Source organism: Oryctolagus cuniculus, chromosome 13 (genome assembly GCF_051225735.1).
Source record: "Oryctolagus cuniculus isolate XC-2025 breed Fujian yellow rabbit chromosome 13, ASM5122573v1, whole genome shotgun sequence".
In the NCBI taxonomy this organism is placed as follows: Eukaryota; Metazoa; Chordata; class Mammalia; order Lagomorpha; family Leporidae; genus Oryctolagus; species Oryctolagus cuniculus.
In genome coordinates this window covers 44,694,765-44,713,787 of record NC_142879.1, presented here as the reverse complement: position 1 = coordinate 44,713,787, position 19,023 = coordinate 44,694,765, and the positions used below count along the sequence as shown (strand labels likewise).

The window sequence follows — 19,023 nt, the reverse complement described above, 5'->3', positions numbered from 1 at the left end:
GATACAGGTTAGAGTATACTCTGAAGTGTCACTCTCTCAGTCATGTTATTAGGAACTTCCAAGTCCTGCCATATATCAAATGGACTGTAGTTACTAACCCGAAATACATAAAATACAAGACAGGAACAAAGAGGAAAGCTGAACAAAAAGTATAGAAGATAGCAATTATATAAAAATTAAGTGCTTTGATGAAATCCTGTTTACACAGGTTTTCAAAACTGAAAAAATCATTCTGCTTTTAAGAAGCTTTAAAAAAAATCCCATAAAGGGTCTGGCACGGTAGCGTAGTGGGTAAAGCCATCTCCTGCAGTGCCAGCATCCCATATTGGCCCTAGTTTGAGTTCTGGCTGCTCCATTTCCAATTCAGCTCTCTGCTTCTGGCCTGGGAAAGCAGTGGAAGATGGCCCAAGACCTTGGGCCCCTGCATCTGCATGGGAGACTTGGAAGAAGCTCCATGTTCCTGGCTTCAGATCAGCCCAGTTCCAGCCATTGCAGTCATTTGGAGAGTGAACCAGCATATGGAAGACACCTCTTTCTCTCTGCCCCTCTGTAACTCTGCCTTTCAAATAAATAAATAAATAAATCTTTTAAAAGAAAGTCCCATAGAAATCCCATTTTCCCAGCACCATTTATTGAATAGACTGTCCTTACTCCAGGGATTGGTTTTGGATCCTTGATCAAATATGAGTTGGCTGTAGATGTTTGGATTGATTTCTGGTGTTTCAATTGCAGAACCATGAAGCAAGACCCCTACCTTTCACCTTACACAAAAATTCACTCAACATGGATTAAAGACTTAAATCTACGACCTAACACCATCAAATTATTAGAGAGCATTGGAAAAACCCTGCAAGATATAGGTACCGGCAATGACTTCTTGGAAAACACCCCAGAAGCACAGGCAGTCAAAGCCAAAATTAACATTTGGGATTGCATCAAATTGAGAAGTTTCTGTACTGCAAAAGAAACAGTCAGGAAAGTGAAGAGACAACCGACAGAATGGGAAAATATATTTGCAAACTATGCAACTGATAAAGGGTTGATAACCAGAATCTACAAAGAAATCAAGAAACTCTACAACATCAAAACAAACAACCCACTTAAGAGATGGGCCAAGGACCTCAATAGACATTTTTCAAAAGAGGAAATCCAAATGGCCAACAGACACATGAAAAAATGTTCAAGATCACTAGCAATCAGGGAAATGCAAATCAAAACCACAATGAGGTTTCACCTCACCATGGTGAGAATGGCTCACATTCAGAAATCTACCAACAATAGATGCTGGAGAGGATGTGGGGAAAAAGGGACACTAACCCACTGTTGGTGGGAATGCAAATTGGTTAAGCCACTATGGAAGTCAGTCTGGAGATTCCTCAGAAACCTGAATATAACCCTACCTACCGTTCGACCCAGCCATCCCACTCCTTGGAATTTACCCAAAGGAATTTAAATTGGCAAACAAACAAGCTGTCTGCACATTAATGTTTACTGCAGCTCAATTCACAATAGCTAAGACCTGGAACCAACCCAAATGCCCATCAACAGTAGACTGGATAAAGAAATTATGGGACATGTACTCTATAGAATACTATACAGCAGTCATAAACAACAAAACCCGGTCATTTGCAACAAGATGGAGGAATTTGGAAAACATCATGCTGAGTGAATTAAGCCAGTCCCAAAGGGACAAATATCATAAGTTCTCCCTTATCGGCGACAACTAACTGAGCACCAAAGGGGAAACTTGTTGAAGTGAAATGGACACTATAAGAAACAGTGACTTGATCAGCTCTTGTCCTGACGGTTGATGTACAATGTAATACTTTATCCATTTTAGTATTTTTTTTTTGTTCTAGTACTGTTGGTTGAACTCTGTAATTAACACACAATTATTCTTAGGTGTTTATATTTTAACTGAAAAGTGATCCCTGTCAGGAATTTGGAAAACATTATGCTGAGTGAAATAAACCAATCCCAAAGGGACAAATACCACTTGTTCTCCTTGATAGGTGACAACTAACTGAGCACCAAAAAGGAAACCTGTTAAAGTGAAATGAACACTATGAGAAACGGTGACTTGATCAGCCCTCACCCTGACTGTTGATGAGCAACTTGATATGTTATCCCTCTTAGTATTTTTGTTTGTTTGTTCTACTTAAAACTTTTGGTTGAATACTGTAATCAATACACAATTCTTCTTAAGTGCTGAAACTTAACTGAAAAGTGATCACTGAAAATATAAGAGTGGGAATAAGAGAGGGAAGAGATGTACAATTCGGGACATGCTCAAGCTGACTTACCTCAAACGGTAGAGTTAGAAACATACCAGGGGATTCCAATTCAATCCCATCAAGGTGGCATGTACCAATGCCATCTCACTAGTCCCAGTGATCAATTTCTATTCACAATTGATCATAATGATAGGACTAAGAACCAAAGGGATCACATAAACAAGAACAGTGTCTGCAAATACTAGCTGAGAGAATCAAAAAGGGAGAGAATGATCCAACATGGGAAGTGAGATACACAGCAGACCCATAGAATGGCAGATGTCCTAAACAGCACTCTGGCCTCAGAATCAGCCCTTAAGGCATGTGGATCCGGCTGAAATGCCCATGAGACTATTTCAGGCATGGAAAGCCAAGACACTCTGGGGGAAAAAAAAAAAAAAACAACTAAATGAAAGATCTCCACGAGTGAGATCCCAGTGGAAAGAACAGGTCATCAAAGAAGGAGGTACCTTTCTCTGAAGGGAGGAGAGAACTTCCACTTTGACCATGGCCTTGTCTAAATATGATCAGAGTCGGTGAACTCAGGGGGCTTCCATAGCCTTGGCAGCTCATGACAAGAGCCTAGGGTGATTACTGAGGCCATCAACAAGAGTGTCAATTTGTTAAGTCAACAACAGGAGTCACTGTGCACTTACTCCTCATGTAGGATCTTTGTCCTTAGTGTGCTGTACATTGAGATTTAATGCTATAACTAGTGCTCAAACAGTATTTTTCACTTTATGTTTCTGTGTGGGAGCAAACTGTTTAGATCTTTACTTAATGTATGCTAAACTGATCTTCTGTATATAAAGAGAATTGAAAATGAATCTTGATGTGAATGGAAGGGGAGAGGGAGTGGGAAAGGGGAGGGTTGCGGGTGGGAGGGACATTATGGGGGGGAAGCCATTGTAATCAATATTCTGTACTTTGGAAATTTATATTCATTAAATAAAAGTTTTTAAAAAAAATCCCTTAGAAACAAAATCAGCATATGAAAGAGTGAGCATATGAAAGGTTTACTGCAGCTCAGTTGACAATAACTAAGATATGAAATCAACCCAGATGTCTATCAACTGAAGACTGGATAAAGAAATTATGGTATATATACACTATGGAATACTATACAGCAGTTAAATAAGAAATCCTGTCATTTGCAACAAAATGGATGCAACTGGAAACCATTATACTAAGTGAAATAAGCCAGTTCCCAAAAGACAAATACCATATGTCTCTCTGCTCTGTGGTAACTATTAGAGTACCAAAAATGGTAATCTATAGGAGTGCAAGTGACACTGTGAGATGTGATGCTTTTTAACAGCCCTAGTCTCAACTGTGGTTGGTTTTTTGTTGTTGTTCATACTATTTGTTGAACTCTTTAGTTAGTCTAGGGTTAATCTTATGAGTATAAAGTTAACTGAAAATAGATCTTTGTAAGAAATTAGAATGGGAATAGGAGAGGGAGGAGGAAGAAGGGTGGGAGTGCAGACAGGAGGGAGAGTAGGGTGGAATCACTGTGTGCCTAAATTTGTGTACCTGAAATGCATGAAGTTTGTATACTTTAAATAAAATTAAAAAAATAAAAACAAGACAATAAAAAAGAGTAAAAAGGATAGCCAGTAACTGCAAATGTACACATACAAATTACCAAAAATCTAGGTTTTTTTTTTTTTAACAAATAAAGCTTGTATATACAATCAAATTTAAGGTAAGCATTAAACAAAACAAGAAAAAGGTTGTATACAAATATAAAGCACAAATACAATAAGATTGTGACTTTTCTATCAATAATACAGCATTAGAAATACCAAGTTAAATTACTAATCAGGTATGAATTTCTCATATTTGTAACAGCTTTAGTCATAAACTTCAAAAACAAAAGGTTATAATGGCTCTGAATAATATAATTAGCAAAGTTGACTTAGTAGAAATTAAATGTAAAATAATCTATATGTAAAGGGGAAAATATCTGATCACTTAGGAATTCAAAATGACCTTTCACAACTTAAATTGTTTAAATGGTAGTTTTTAAAATGTGATTCTGGAACCAGCAGCATCTCTACCCCCTTGGAAATGTGCTGTAAATACAGATTCTTAGGCTCCACCTGAGACTTCCTGAATCAACAGCTCTGGGGTGGGGGTGGGGCCCCGCCCTCTGTGTTTCTAACACCTTCTGTGGGCTTCTGATGCCAGCTGGTTTGTACATCTGTGTCCTAAGGGTTAAATTGTGTGTGTGTGTGTGTGTGGACTACTGCTATTGTCACACAGGATTTTCAGAATAAAAGTAATTCCTGAAATGGGTTACTGAGAAAGCACCTTTGTTTACTGAGCAATGGTTTTTTTAAAGCACAATTTCCAAGACCTTAGTAGAAATGCAAATTCTCATGCTTCACCCCAGACCTACTAAATCAGTCTGGCATCAGGGCAGTGATCGGTGTCCTGACGTACCCTCGGTGCCTCTGACGCAGGCTAGAGGGTGGAAACCACTGATTTGGAAGAAAATTCTCAAGCAGCAATGGTAACTCCACATGGCAGAACTCACGGAAAGAAGCCAATACTGTCTCTATTCAGAGCTAGATTGTATCTTACATTCCTCAGTAACTGAATAAGAAAGGTAAGAATTATATACACTATGTATGTTTTCAAATTAGAAGCTACTAATAATACACAACCACCACCGACTTATCTCCTACTACATGGTAAACAGTCATCCAACAGCAATCCTGAAACATATAATACCCCTGGTTTAGTGATGGAAAACAGACTGAAAACAACTACCCAACCTGCCAGTAACAAAGACCCAAGTCCTTAATGTGTCATACAATGTGAATTAATGCTGTAACTAGTACTCAAACAGTATTTTACACTTTGTGTTTCGGTGTGGGTGCAAACTGTTGAATCTTTACTTAATTTATACTAAATTGATCTTCTGTATATAAAGAGAATTGAAAATGAATCTTGATGCGAATGGAATGGGAGAGGGAGCAGGAGATGGGAGGGTTGTGGGTGGGAGAGAAGTTATGGGGGGGGAGCCATAGTTTATTATTATTATTTATTTATTTATTTATTTTTGACAGGCAGAGTGGACAGTGAGAGAGAGAGAGACAGAGAGAAAGGTCTTCCTTTTTCCGTTGGTTCACCCTCCAATGGCCGCCGCGGTCAGCGCGCTGCGGCCAGCGCACCGCGCTGATCCGAAGGCAGGAGCCAGGTGCTTCTCCTGGTTTCCCATGGGGTGCAGGGCCCAAGCACTAGGGCCATCCTCCACTGCACTCCCGGCGCCACAGCAGAGAGCTGGCCTGGAAGAGGGGCAACCGGGACAGAATCCGGCGCCCCGACCGGGACTAGAACCCGATGTGCCGGTGCCGCAAGGCGGAGGATTAGCCTATTGAGCCACGGCGCCGGCTGGGGAAAAGCCATTATAATCCATAAACTGTACTTTGGAAATTTATATTTATTAAATAAAAGTTTAAAAAAGAAATATACAAGCAACATTTAAAAAAAAAAAGGCAACAAAAATGTAGAACTCTGAACAAAGTATCAGCATCCATAGTTTTGTACAAAGTTATAGTTTAAGCATGTTTCCCATATAGCCGAGTCCACAGGGTACCCCAAACATGTCAGTTAACATGTTATTCTGGCAAAGGGAGCTTCTGATCATTCTCTTTTGTGACTTTTCTTTTTCAAATCACCTATCTTAGCAATATCATGAGAAAAAATGAAGACTCTTCATGCTGTCCATAGAATTGTTAATATATAACACATACACCTCCCCTCTCTTTAGAAATACAAGAAAAGATTTTGTACTGTGAGTTTCCTGGAGGTTGGGATGACACACTGGGCTCATCCAGATTACCAATCCAGTCTCTTAGTTCTGGCCTCACAGCCACCTTCCATGTGGTCCTGAGTTTTGTCCCTCCGAGTCTCCTCACTTCCTTTGTTTGAGTAGAGCAGTCAAGGATGGAAGGGCTTCGTTAAGAAACTGAGAGAGCCTGCAATCTTCACTGTGCTTGACTCTATCTACCAGTTGGAGCACTGAAATACTCTCTTGTAGTATACTTCCTTCCCTCCATTTCTTACATTTCTATTTATTTGAAAGGGAGAGGGAAGGAGAAGGAGTGAGAGGGAAAGATGGATTAGAGATAAGTATCTTCACTCCTCAAATGACTACAACAGCAGGAAATGGGCCAGGCTAAAGCCAGGAGCCTGGAAGTCAATCCGGGCCTCCCACATGGGTGGCAGGGATTCCACACCTGCCTCCCAAGGTGTGTTTTGCAGGAAGTGGGGAATCCAATGTGGAGCCAGGGTTCAAACCAGGTACTGACACGGATGCATGTGCTCCAAGTGGCATCTTAACTGCCGTGCCAAATGCCTGCCCTGGCAGCTACTTCTGGTTCTGTGTGAAGACCCTTCTTTCCCTGCCAGCTCCTCTACACTGGGCACTCTTCAGAGCCTGGGCTGCATTGCTGTCTCAGCTCTCTGATACCATGTATAACTAATAGCTTCCCAAAGTCTACGACAGTCGATATTGGTGAATTTGTGTATGGGGGAAAATTTGCTTACAATCCCAAAATCATTAGAGCTAGCACCTGGGCAACGATTTGTGGCCACACAGAGTGGCAAAACCATTTGAGTTACCCACTGTGCATGTTCCCAGCTGAGGTCCAGCAAGGCAGTGCTACCTCTTCTTGTTTCAGTTCTCACACTGGAAACAAGGGTCCTTTCTGGGATCTATTTAGTACTTCTGTGCTTTTTACGGGTGGCTTCCCTTTGTAAAGTGGCCCCAAGCACAATGCTCAAGGACTGTGTCATGCTCCTAGTGTGAGGAGGCTGTGATGCGCCTTATGGAGAGAGCACATACGGTGGAGTGAATCAGCAGTGTGCTTGTACACTCAGTAAGGAGACTTCCAACAGAAATGAGAACCCACGGTCACGTGCTGATCCCTGATGTTCGTGTTGTGACAGGCTCGCAGGAACCGCGCCCTGCACTTCCCCTAAGAGGCACGGGTCAGCTTTCACTGATCCACACCTGCACTGACTACAGAACAGAGCTCCTGTGAACAGTGCGGGCTGAGGAACCTAAGCCCTGAAGCTCTGTTTTTTCCATTCAGTTCCAGCTGTGTACACATAATCACCTACAAGAGCCTGGGGTGCGCCTCACACTGCACAGTCCCATCGTCACAGATGCAGTCCTCTTCTTCCCATCACCCTCTGGAACACCGCACACACATCACACACGTTGCTCGTCCTGAGCCAGCTGTCCCCACAGGAACACCATCAGTGACCGCAGTTCTCAAAGCCAAAACTTAGAAGTTCTCCTGGATTTCCCCCTTCATATTCCCTATGTAATTGAGGAGCACATCCTGACAATCCTGCTCTTTGATCTGCGGATTCCTTTCCTTCTCTGCTTCCCTCTGCCACGCTCTCCTGTTTCAGGCCTCTCTCATGCTCCAACCAGAGTGATGACAACAGCCTCCTAAGTGATCTTGCCCAGTCCCGCTCTGCTGCCACCCAGATTCTGCTGAAAGACACCGCTCTTTGTTAGTAGGCATGTTTCTGCACAGAGCCTCTCCCTTCTCTCTCAGCTTCAGCAGCTTCCCAGTTTGTCCCTCACTTCACTTCTGCCACACAAGCTTTCAGTGGTCCTTCTAAGTCACACTGTGTCACGTCTCCACAGGCCTACAACTTCCTGTCACAACCGCAGTAAAAGACAAGGTCCTGGGGCTGGCACAGTGACATAGTGGGCTAAGCCTCTGCCTGCAGCACCCACATCCTCCGTGGGCACCTGTTTTAGTCCCAGCTGCTCCTCTTCTGATCCAGCTCTCTGCTATGGCCTGGGAAGGCAGTAGAAGATGGCCTGAGTGCTTGGGCCCCTGCACCTGTGTGGGAGACAAGGAAGACAATCCTGGCTCCTGGCTTCGGAACAGCTCATCTCCGGCTGTTGCAGCCACTTGGGGAGTGAACCAGCAGATGGAAGACCCCTCTCTCTTTATCTCTCATAAAGTTCACTGAAAATAGATCTTAGTAAAAAGTAAGACTGGGAACAGGAGAGGGAGGAGGAAGAGGGGTCGGAGTGTGGGTGGGAGGGCGGGTATGGTGGGGAGAATTACTATTTGCCTAAAGTTGTATTTATGAAATACATGCAAATAAATAAATATCTTAAAAAAAATAAAAGGTTCTTGCAGGACCTACTAAGCCCCAGCCCCATGTGATCAGCACCGCCACAAGCTCCCTGACCTTATCTCCCCTTGCTCACTGCACTCTGGTCTCCCTGGCCTCCTGGCTCTCCCTCTAATGTGTCGGTCACCTGACTGGTGGCCCTTCCTCGGGGAGCTGGAAGGCTAAAATATCCACCACTCAATTCATTCTGCTCCATTAACAGAAATTACACCTTCCTCTCCAGTCTGCCGAGACCGCCAGCCCCTGTAGCTCTCTGCTGATGTCCATACCTTCAAGTTCTCCTTTGGGTTTTCCCTGTAGGCGGGGTAGGGGGGAGCCTCTGTGACAGCTGTGTCCTTCACTTCCGTGTCCCTGGCACTTAGAATAATGCCTGGCACACTATTAATATTCAACAGGTATTTGCTGACTGAATGAGCAAGTGCCGAAAATCTGTAGGCAGTTCCCTGATGCCTTAAGAATAAGCTCCAGACTCCTCCATATCACCTCTCAGTTGACAGTGGCCACCTTCTTTCTTAAACCACACATTTCAGCTAAAATGAGGCACAGATGTTTTCTAGAAGCATCTTGTAGCTTCCACTGTCTCAAATCGCTGTCATGCCCACCACCCTGTTCCCTTTTTGCTTGGCCGCATCATGCATCCAGGCTCAGCTCGGGGCCAGCTCCTTGGGCAGCCTTTCCCTGTGGCCTGCACCTCCCACAGCATCACTCCTTGGCAGCCAGTTCAAAACATAACCACTCTGCCGGGCGCCCTCTAGTTCAAAAGGCTCTTGTTGGGGAGCAGGGCTTCATCTAATTAATCTTTTAAAACAAAGATTTATTTATTTGAAAGGCAGGACAACACACGTGTGCATACACACACACATACACGGGGCTGGGAGTAGGGTTGGAAATCAATCTTTCATCTACTGGTTCACTCCCCAAATGCCTGCAACAGCCAGGGCTGGCCCAAGCTGTAGCCAGGAGCCTGGAACTCCATCTGGGTCTCCCACCTGTGTGGCAGGGACTCAAGCACTTGAGCTGGGATGGGCATCAGTAGGAAGCTGGATTGCAAACAGAGGTGCCAGGACAAACCAGCCATCTGAAATGGGATGTGGGTGTCCCAAGTGGCAGCTTAACTGCTGTACAACAATGCCCTCCTCTAATTCATCTTTTGATTGCCAGATTTTAACATGACATTTGGTGTCTAGTGTATATCAATAAAATGTATGGGGTGAAGGGTCATTTAAAACAATGCAATTGGGAGCCGGTGCTGTGGCGCAGTGGGTAAACTCACCACCTGCAGTGCTGGCATCCCATATGGGTGTCAGTTCAAGTCCCAGCAACTCCACTTTTTTTTTTTTTAAGATTTATTTTACTTGAAAGAGTTACATAGAGAGAGGAGGAGAGGCAGAGAGAGAGAAAAGAAGAAGAAGAAGAAGAGGAAGAAGAGGAAGAGGAGGAAGAGGAAGAAGAAGAGGAAGAGGAAGAAGAAGAGGAAGAAGAGGAAGAAGAGGAAGAAGAAGAAGAGGAAGAAGAAGAGGAAGAAGAGGAAGAGGAACAGAGAGAGAGAAGTACTCTATCTGCTGGTTCATTTCCCAATTGGCCATAACTGTGCTGATCTGAAGCCAGGAGCTTCTTCCAGGTCTCCCATGAGGGTGCAGGGGCTCAGGCACTTGGGCCATCTTCTACTGCTTTCCCAGGCCATAGCAGAGAGCTGGATCGGAAGTAGAGCAGCCAGGTCTTGAACTGGTGTCCACATGGGATGCCAGCACTGCTATACCACAGCACTAGCCCCAGCTGCTCCACTTCTGATCCAGCTCTCTGTTATGGCCTGGAAAAGCAGTGGCCCCCCTGTACCCACATGGAAGACCCAGAAGAAGCTTCTGGCTTCGGATCAGTGCAGCTCTGGCTGTTGCAGCCATCTGGGGAGTGAACCAGCGGATGGAAGACTTTCTCTGTCTCTACCTCTCTGTAATTCTGCCTTTCAAATAAATAAATCTTTTTTTAAAAATGCAATTAAGATAAACTCTTGGCTATCTAAACAGATTGCTCATGTCACTGCTCCAACCAATGAGTCTAAATAAATTACCAGACTTTGCTGATCAGTTCAATCTATGAAATGAGCATTTAATGACAATTCCTGTGATGATCCTGTAATTTATGGAAAGTGTTTTAAGTGTCAGAGGGTAGCACATAAGAAGAAAGTATAGCAAGTAAAATTATCCCAATTTCACCTATCATACTTCTAAACCTATGTTCTTGAAGTCTCATCAATGAGAAATTATTAACATGAGGAACAAAACAGTTCTATAAAGCACCATACTTACTAACAGTTAAAATTTAGTATTTTAAATAGTTTTTCTGTTATAATCATACTTCAGAATAAACTACAAACATCTAGGTTAAAAACCAGCCTCCTAAAAGATGTATATATTTAACAAGTAAATAGAAAAAAAGCAAGAGGCTCAGAGATCTCATATAATCACCAGGAAGTCTACTTTATAATCGGAATCCCAAGAGTTCAGGAAGTTACCTATGTACCAGTGATGAACAAAACTCTACCCCGTGCCGAAGAGATGAAACAGTTACCAGAGAGTCTCACTTAGATCATAGCAGTCACACTCAGACCTCCAAACCCCATCCTGTAAACATATTAACTGAAATCCCTAAAGTGTTTTTCCAATAAAAAGACTGATACTTCAAATCAATGGAGGGTAGCCAGGAACTGACTCCATCCTTCATCAAACCCAATACATATATACACACCCACAATTCTGAATAGGATTACATTATTGATGTTATTCAAGTCTGAAGGGATACTTGAGATAATACTATCCATCATTTATACAGCATTATTATGTTGAATGCTTATGATAATTCTACGGGTCTTTACTATTATATTTTAAGATGAGGAAACGAACCTTTGAAGAGAGTAAGCTTGCTCATGGTAGCACTTATAGAAAGCCTGGAGTTTATAAAGTCCATAGACACCAAAGCCCAGATTAGTGAAAACAAACCACAACCAAAACATTCATGCCAACAGCATGTGGAATTTTTAACCTGAAGCCATCATAGCAAATCCTTGCATACCATGAAATCATTAAGACTGTAACACTAGCTACTGCTGACATGTGTCTGTTTTTCTCTATGCTCTCTGACACATGGAGTTATCTAGGAAGGGAGTGTTGACAGAACTTACAGTCACGGCAGACTTACCTAAGCTTGACCTAGTGTTGGATCTTTCTATTATTGCATGCTTACTGGGGTTGTTTAACACTGAGCGTTTGGCAAGCGAGATATCAGCAGTGACCCTTGTGATGGATATCCTGTGGGGGAAAAAAGAAACAGAAAACCCTAAGGTCATTAAGGGAGCCAAAGAGTGCAGAATATGTATACACAGAAACCGTATGTTAGGACAATTCATCATTCATTTTTGTCTATTTTAACCTTTATCGGTTGCTTACCAGGTGGCAGGTATATACTAAATGCTTTACCTGAGTTCTCTCATTAAACCATCTGAAAAATGCCAGGAGAGAGGTTTAAAATTAAACTTCTGCTGATGAAGAAAATGAGCCACAGTTAGAATATTTATCCAAAACTGTGCATATACTAAGGGGTGGAGCTGGGATTTGAACATCCATACCCAAGCCTATATTCTTAGCCTCTTCGCCATCGTTTGAGTCTGTGATAGGCATGAAGAATAAATTAAACAATAAAATGAGGGCCTCCATCCGAGAGCTCACAGTCTAGTGGCAGGGATGAAGAACATAATAATAAAATTACTAAATGACTTGTGAAAAGAACACACAGGGCATTGTGACAAACAATACTGAGATGAAATATTTTAGATAGGGTAGAAATGAAAGCAACAAAATCTAAAAGCTGGAAATCGTGAATAATTTAGACAAGACTGAATGTTCAATTCAGCAGCAGGAAAAGTTATGAAGCAAAACTGAGAGCTCACAGTATGTCTGAAGAGGGTGGCAAAGGCGGGACTACAAACAGGTACGGTTTACAAGTCCATTTCAATACCAACTAGCCAACTAACAATTCTTTTTCCTATATAATAAAGGACCACAGGTTTATTATCTGCAGGGAATGAAAGAGAGGGCCTCTGGCCAGGTGACCCTGGGCAGAGCACAGAGGGGATGCTCTAGACCAAAGAAAGGAGTCTGAAAGCTGAGCCACCAACTTTTCCCCTCCAGCTTAGAATTTTGATAGCCAGGCTGACACTCCTCCAGGTGTCAGACTGGAAGAGTCTTCTCTGGGGTATATGACTGTGTCAAACAGTAAGGATCCAGATGTTCTGGTCTGCGATATTTCCTTTTTAAACTGCACATCAAGATTGTCCTACAGGGAAGCCCAAGTCCTTTAAGCTCCACCTATGAGCCCAGAGCTTCCAGTTAGGTATTTCGTGCCCCACTGTTAAACTTGAGCATGGCAGTGTTCACCAGGCATTTCAGGAAAACCTCTAACTTGAGACCCCAGAACAGGAAAATCCACTGTGACCAATATTTATAGTTGAAAGCCAAGAAATCATTAATGTATGAAACTAGAACAAATGTCTGTTTTAAAACTCAGAATCAGCTTTAGGAAATTAACAATATGACAGAAATGCAATTTCAAAAGAAGGGTTAGAAGATATAAGGTTATCTCCCAAAGAGAAACCAAAAAGACAGAGTTGAAATAGAAGAAAAGAAAAATCAAAGCTCTATCTAAGAGATTAAAATTCCAAATAATAGGAGTTCAGAAAAAAGAGAATCAAGACAGAAAAAACTAAAAACAGCATTTCACAAGGAAGGATGAGGTTTTTCATATTGAAAAGGTCCCGTACAGTAGTTGAAAGAGCCACACCAATACTTGTTCTTAATAATTTCCTAACACTGGGGACAAAAGGAACCCTAAAAGCTTTCAGAGCAAAAATGTCTCACACAAAAGGTCAGGAATTGGAATGCTTATACTTCTCAATAGCAACAACAGAAACCAGAAGACCACAAACATTTAAACTACTAACTAAAGAAGGTTGATTAAGGATATTTTTAGGGATTAAAGGTCTTGCTTTTTAATATACTCTTTCTAGGGAGACTATCGGAGAATGTTTTAATTTTTCAAAAGGATTTATTTACTTGAAAATCAGAGTTACACAGAGAGAAGGAGAGACAGAGACAGAGAGATAGAATCTTCCATCTGCTGGTTTACTCCTCAGATGGCTGCAACACCAGAAGCCCGGAACTTCTTCCAGGTGTCCCACGTGGGTGGCAGGGGCCAAAGCATTTGGGTCACCTGCTGCTTTCCCAGGCCAGTTAGCAGGGAGCTGGATGAGAAGTGGACCCAGCAGGGCTCGAACTGATGCCCATAGGGGATGCCAGTACCACAGGCAGCGGCTTTACTAAACCATCAAAAGCTTCTAAGAGATAAAAGGAACTATGGAAAAGGAGCACCAGCTCACAGGTGAAAGGGAAGCCTAGGGACCCTGAAGATGTTCCAGAATGACACACAAAACACAGAGAAATGGTCCAGACTGCAGCCTGCTGGCAGCAGTACCAAATCTGGTGTTTAAAATGTCGTTTGGGACACCTACATCCCTGTAAGAGTGGCTGGGCTGGAGACCCGGCTCTGCTTCCGAGTCCAACTTCCTGCTAACGTTTACCCTGCGAGGCAGCAAGTGACGGCTTGGGTAACTGGGTCCCTGCCTCCTATCTGGAAGACACAGATTGCATTTCCAGCTCCCACTTTTGGCCTGATGCCGCCCTATCTGCTGTGGGTATTTGGGGGAGTGAACCAGTGGATAAAGGATCGCTTTCTGTTGCTCTCTCTGCCTGTGGAATAGACAAAAATATAATTTTTAGAAAGGGAAATCATAATTTTTGTTGGCACCATATTTAGTATTCATTGTAACCATGTGAGTAATATTCAAATGAGCCATGTCATATATTTTAATCCCTACTTATTGTGTGTTTTCTTTGTGGTTTCCATGCCAAATAATTTTGATTCATATTTTGGCTTAATTTTCTATATGTTATGAATTCATCCTCAAATTTTTTCCCACCCGTTATCTCAATCTCTTCACAGGGTATTCAGATACATCCAGTGGTCTTCCTGGGAGACTGCAGGATGACAGGTGCAGTTGTCTGCATGGGAAAGAGGATGGATATGCATAATAGCTCTATATTCTGTAGGTGGGAGTCCACAGGTAAAGCCTACCACTGAAAACACAGTAACAAATCAGACACTTCATTTGAATTATTTATTTGTTTGAAAAGTGGAAAGACACAAGAGATCTTCTATCTGCTGGTTCACTCCCCAAATGTCTACAACAGCCTGGGCAGGGCAGGGCAAGGCCAAAGCCTGGAGTCCAATCCAGGTCTCCCACATGGGTGGCAGGGACCTAAGAACTTGAGTCCTTACCTACTGCCTTCATTGGTGCATGTTAACAGGAAGCTGAAAAGAGAAGCAGAGCTGGGACTGCAAACTAGGCACTCTAATGTGGGATGTGGGGGCCTCAAATCTTAGGAGCTGGGCTAAACATTTTATTTAGATGCAAGGAACACATATGGAAAGATATGGCTGAAGAGTTAAAAGCAGTTACTATCTGGAGAGCATAGCATGTGATAAAGCATAGAAAGTGACTACTGGCTTTTGGGGAAAAATAGATATTTATCCATATACCCAAAAATGTATCCTTTTGGATTCCCAGTTCCATGAATTTGGACCAGTTCATATGAGTTCCATATCAGATTCATGATGCAGAGTCAGTCCTTGATATCTCCCTCCACTTCCCGGGTGCTGCCCTTTATAATAAAGTCCATCTTCCCTCTCACCCTCCTCCTGGCAACCACAGAGCTATTTCTTGCCCCTTTATGGTTTTGACTTTTCCAAAATATCATCTAAGTGGAATCATACATATGTAGTCTTTTTTTTTTTTTCTTTGACAGGCAGAGTGGACAGTGAGAGAGAGAGACAGAGAGAAAGGTCTTCCTTTGCCATTGGTTCACCCTCCAACGGCCGCCACAGCCAGCATGCTGCGGCTGGTGCACCGCGCTGATCCGAAGCCAGGAGCCAGGTGCTTCTCCTGGTCTCCCATGGGGTGCAGGGCCCAAGCACTTGGGCCATCCTCCACTGTACTCCCTGGCCACAGCAGAGAGCTGGCCTGGAAGAGGGGCAACTGGGACAGAATCTGGTGCCCGACCGGGACTAGAACTCGGTGTGCCGGTGCCACTAGGTGGAAGATTAGCCTAGTGAGCCGCGGCGCAGGCCCATATGTAGTCTTAAGAGTTGTGTAGCTCAATAGTTCTTTTATATTGCTGAGTGGCACTACTATTTTAAATAACTTCTATTTTATTTTTATGTTTTGTTACTTAGATTAAAAAATTATTTAGCATTTAAAAAGCCACTACTGTAAAATGCTGAAGCTGCCAATTTAAAAAATAGTTTCATTATCATTGCACAGTGCTTTCACATGAAATCCGACTATAGGTAGGGGCATCCAATGCTCAGTAATTAGTTAAGTGCTCTTATTTATTCAGGGTCAGCACAGTGGGGTGCAGTGATACTACCCGGGAAGCCACAGCTGTAATCACGCTGAGCACCTGGATGGCCAACGTGAGAGACCTTCACTCACCATGTTTCCTGAGTGCCTACACCGTGGCCATCATTATTCTGCATGCTATCACAGGACTTGCATGTGTGTGCGTGTGTGTGTCTGGAGTACAGAGTGGAGGGAAGCAAACATGTATCTGATGTTAGATGGTAGTTAGTGCCATTAAAAATAATGACCGGACAATGGGACAGAGGGTGGGGTACTGGGCAGAGTATATTTTTTAGTGTTCAGAAGTAATCTCTCAGGTAAGGTGGTATTTGGTCAGATGCAGGGAGGGAGGGAATGAGTGATGAACATATTGTGGGCAGGGTGTTCTGGGAGGAAAGAAGGGCGAGAACCTCAATTGCGGGGCAAGGACAATGGCAGCTGTCTGGGTCCCCAAGCCCTGTGGATGAGCAGAGACTGCAGCTGTGCCTCACAAGAGCGCTGGACACGGCCTGGGAGGCAGGTTCCGTGGTGACAAGGGCCAGGAGACCTGCTCAGAGGTGCTGCACAGTGTAGTCTATGGGGAACTAAGGAGCACGGGATTTTCTGTAATGATTCCTGCTTCACCTTGTCCCGCACGCCTGGTCTTTTCTCTCCGCACGTACTATTGCTCAGCCAGGTTCCTTGCTTTCATGGCTAGCTCTGTGGCCTGAGAGAGGCCGCTGTCCCACTAAAGCTCCTGGAGTTATGCTTTGGGAACTGTCCGTAGTTGGGGTTTGGCCACGAAAGAGACCTTGCGAGTCCTAAGGGCAGAGTTCGTGAGGACATTTCAGTTGTGAGTGGCGGCTCTCAAAGCCACCACAGCAGCATTTGAAGTTACAGATGCCTTCATCCTGCCTCGGAGATTTGGATTCCATTAGTTAAGGGAAGGACAGAAGCCCTTGGATTTTTTTTTTTTTTTTTTTGTAGTGCTTCAGGTGATTCTAATTTGCAACCAGGATAGCCGTTCTCCAGCTCAGAAGCGGTCTCATGTCAAAGTAAGATTTCTACATCAGAAATAAAGTGAGGTGATATTTCAGAAGATTATTGATTTCCATTAAGAGTCCCTCGCTGCAGATTCTGACAATGGTGTACGACAGCCCACGGCAATTCAGCTTGCATTCCAAACACTTCAGTGCTAACAGCTGATGCTTTCAAAGCCACTGGGGAAGAAAACTGAATTTATCCCAGATTCTAACTTTTTGTCTTCTTCCCAGTGTCCTTGTTAAGTTGCCTGTCATTGTCCTCCGAGGTGAATGTGAAGACTGCTTTGTTTACCTGCCACAGTTGGTTGGGGCACCCAACTTTAAACAGCCCGCTCTCCTGCACACTAGAGACAGCACAGGATTTGTGCCTTCTTTGACCTGCCACCCTCCATGCCAGTTAACAGCAGACTCCCGAGTCTTCAAGGTCTGCAGGACTGCCACAAATGAACCTAACTGGGTTCCAGAACAGAAAAGGAATTCCTGACTACCTAGCACCTTCCATCACCATTTCCTTCTGTATTCTCTCCTTTGTGGGCTTAACGAAACGTTCTTAAATTTAGTTTATTTATTGGATCATTGACAGGCAATTCAGTTTTCTGTTTCAGAATGTCACCCGTGTGCTTGTACCTGAGGCTTCTGGTGAGTTTCCACTGTGGCTGTCTGACCTTGCCAGAGGCAAAGGCATTTCATGATACAGGTACTCTGGATGTCTTGCCATGGGTGGAAAGGTTAAATTTTCACTTGGCTTTTATAGTTTTATTGTGTGGACTCTACTCTCTTTGAGGACCTTTAATTGATGAAACAGGGTTAGAATGTTGAACTCCAGCTCTGTGGTTCAACAGTAGCCAAGGCACGTCCATTAACAAAGCCATATGGAAATGGTTTCTGGCCAGAAACAATAGATGGATACAACATTCGGATATTCTGTACTTATTTGTTTCTTAAATGCAGTCTGGATGGCTTATCCTTCAGAACATGGGTCCAAGATACATATTGTGGATGGAATCTATCTTCCATATTCAAAACGTATTCAGGCTTTCCAAATGAAAGAGGTGAATTAGGAAGTTCTATCACATTCCATCAGTGGCATATGGGAAAGGGCAGGGGTTAAAGCAGCTGTGCACAGCACTGTCTATTCCAGTGGGACATTTTGGGTGGGTTAGCTCATGTGCACAATGTCAAAATTTTGATAAATGACAGAGCCAAGAATAAAGAAACAGAAGCTAATTGGGGTAGATTAGATGTATGCCTTTTATACTTGGGCAGAGCCAGCAGCCTTGGCCCAAGCCAAAAGCTACATTTCCTGGTATAAATTAAAAATCACTTCATAAATGTATGGAAAATAAAAATATCTACTTCAGGGCATTTGGTTTAGGTAGACCTTGAATATAAAGTCTTTCAATGCCTTGAAATAAAGTCTACTTTCTGCTTTCTATTCCTTTCAATCTCTTCCGGTTGATCACTTGCTGACAATATTCGTCCTGTTATAAAATCTTCCCTTACTACTCCTGCCTCCTCTGTTGAAAGTCAACATAAATCAGAACTTTTTATAGGAGTAGGTGTGGTCTAGAAAGGAAAGAGCTGTGTTAAGCAACCTAGAAGAACACTGAAGTCAACAGACACAATGTCTTGTTAGGATGGGGGAAGGCAAGCAACACGGAGAAGAGAGGTACCAAATATATTTTTTTTAAAAAAATACAGAATTACATACTAGTCCTGTATGTTCCCAGGTCCTTTGTAATCTATTCTTGGTTTAAATCTCGATGTTCCATTTGGTCCCCTCTCACATCTTGAATGCATTAGAAGCTGGCTTAAATTTTACCCTAACACCCACTGATTATTTGATCCAAGCTGCCTTTCAAGAGACTATTAAAAAAACACTCATGAAGCTAAAGCCCTTGTCTGGTTTTGCAGGCTTTCAAAAGATTCTAAGTAAGCTCTATGGAACCCAGGTCTCTGTTTTTGCTCGTCATAGTACCCGGCACATACATGTAAATAACAACTCCATAAAGTTTTCAGGAGTGGGAAAGGAGAGGAGAGAGAAAGG

At 43.1% G+C, this 19,023-nt stretch overlaps 1 protein-coding gene across 13 annotated transcripts in view; it reads right to left on the bottom strand.

Annotated features, from left to right (window-relative positions):
- CACNB2 (calcium voltage-gated channel auxiliary subunit beta 2) overlaps positions 1 to 19,023 on the bottom strand; it is a 402,637-nt gene that overhangs the window by 16,726 nt on the left and 366,888 nt on the right. For all 13 annotated transcript variants that reach the window (XM_089311223.1, XM_051820341.3, XM_017347579.4 and 10 more), the window contains 1 exon segment: positions 11,643 to 11,752. In XM_089311223.1, coding sequence (XP_089167349.1) covers positions 11,643 to 11,752 — 110 coding nt within the window.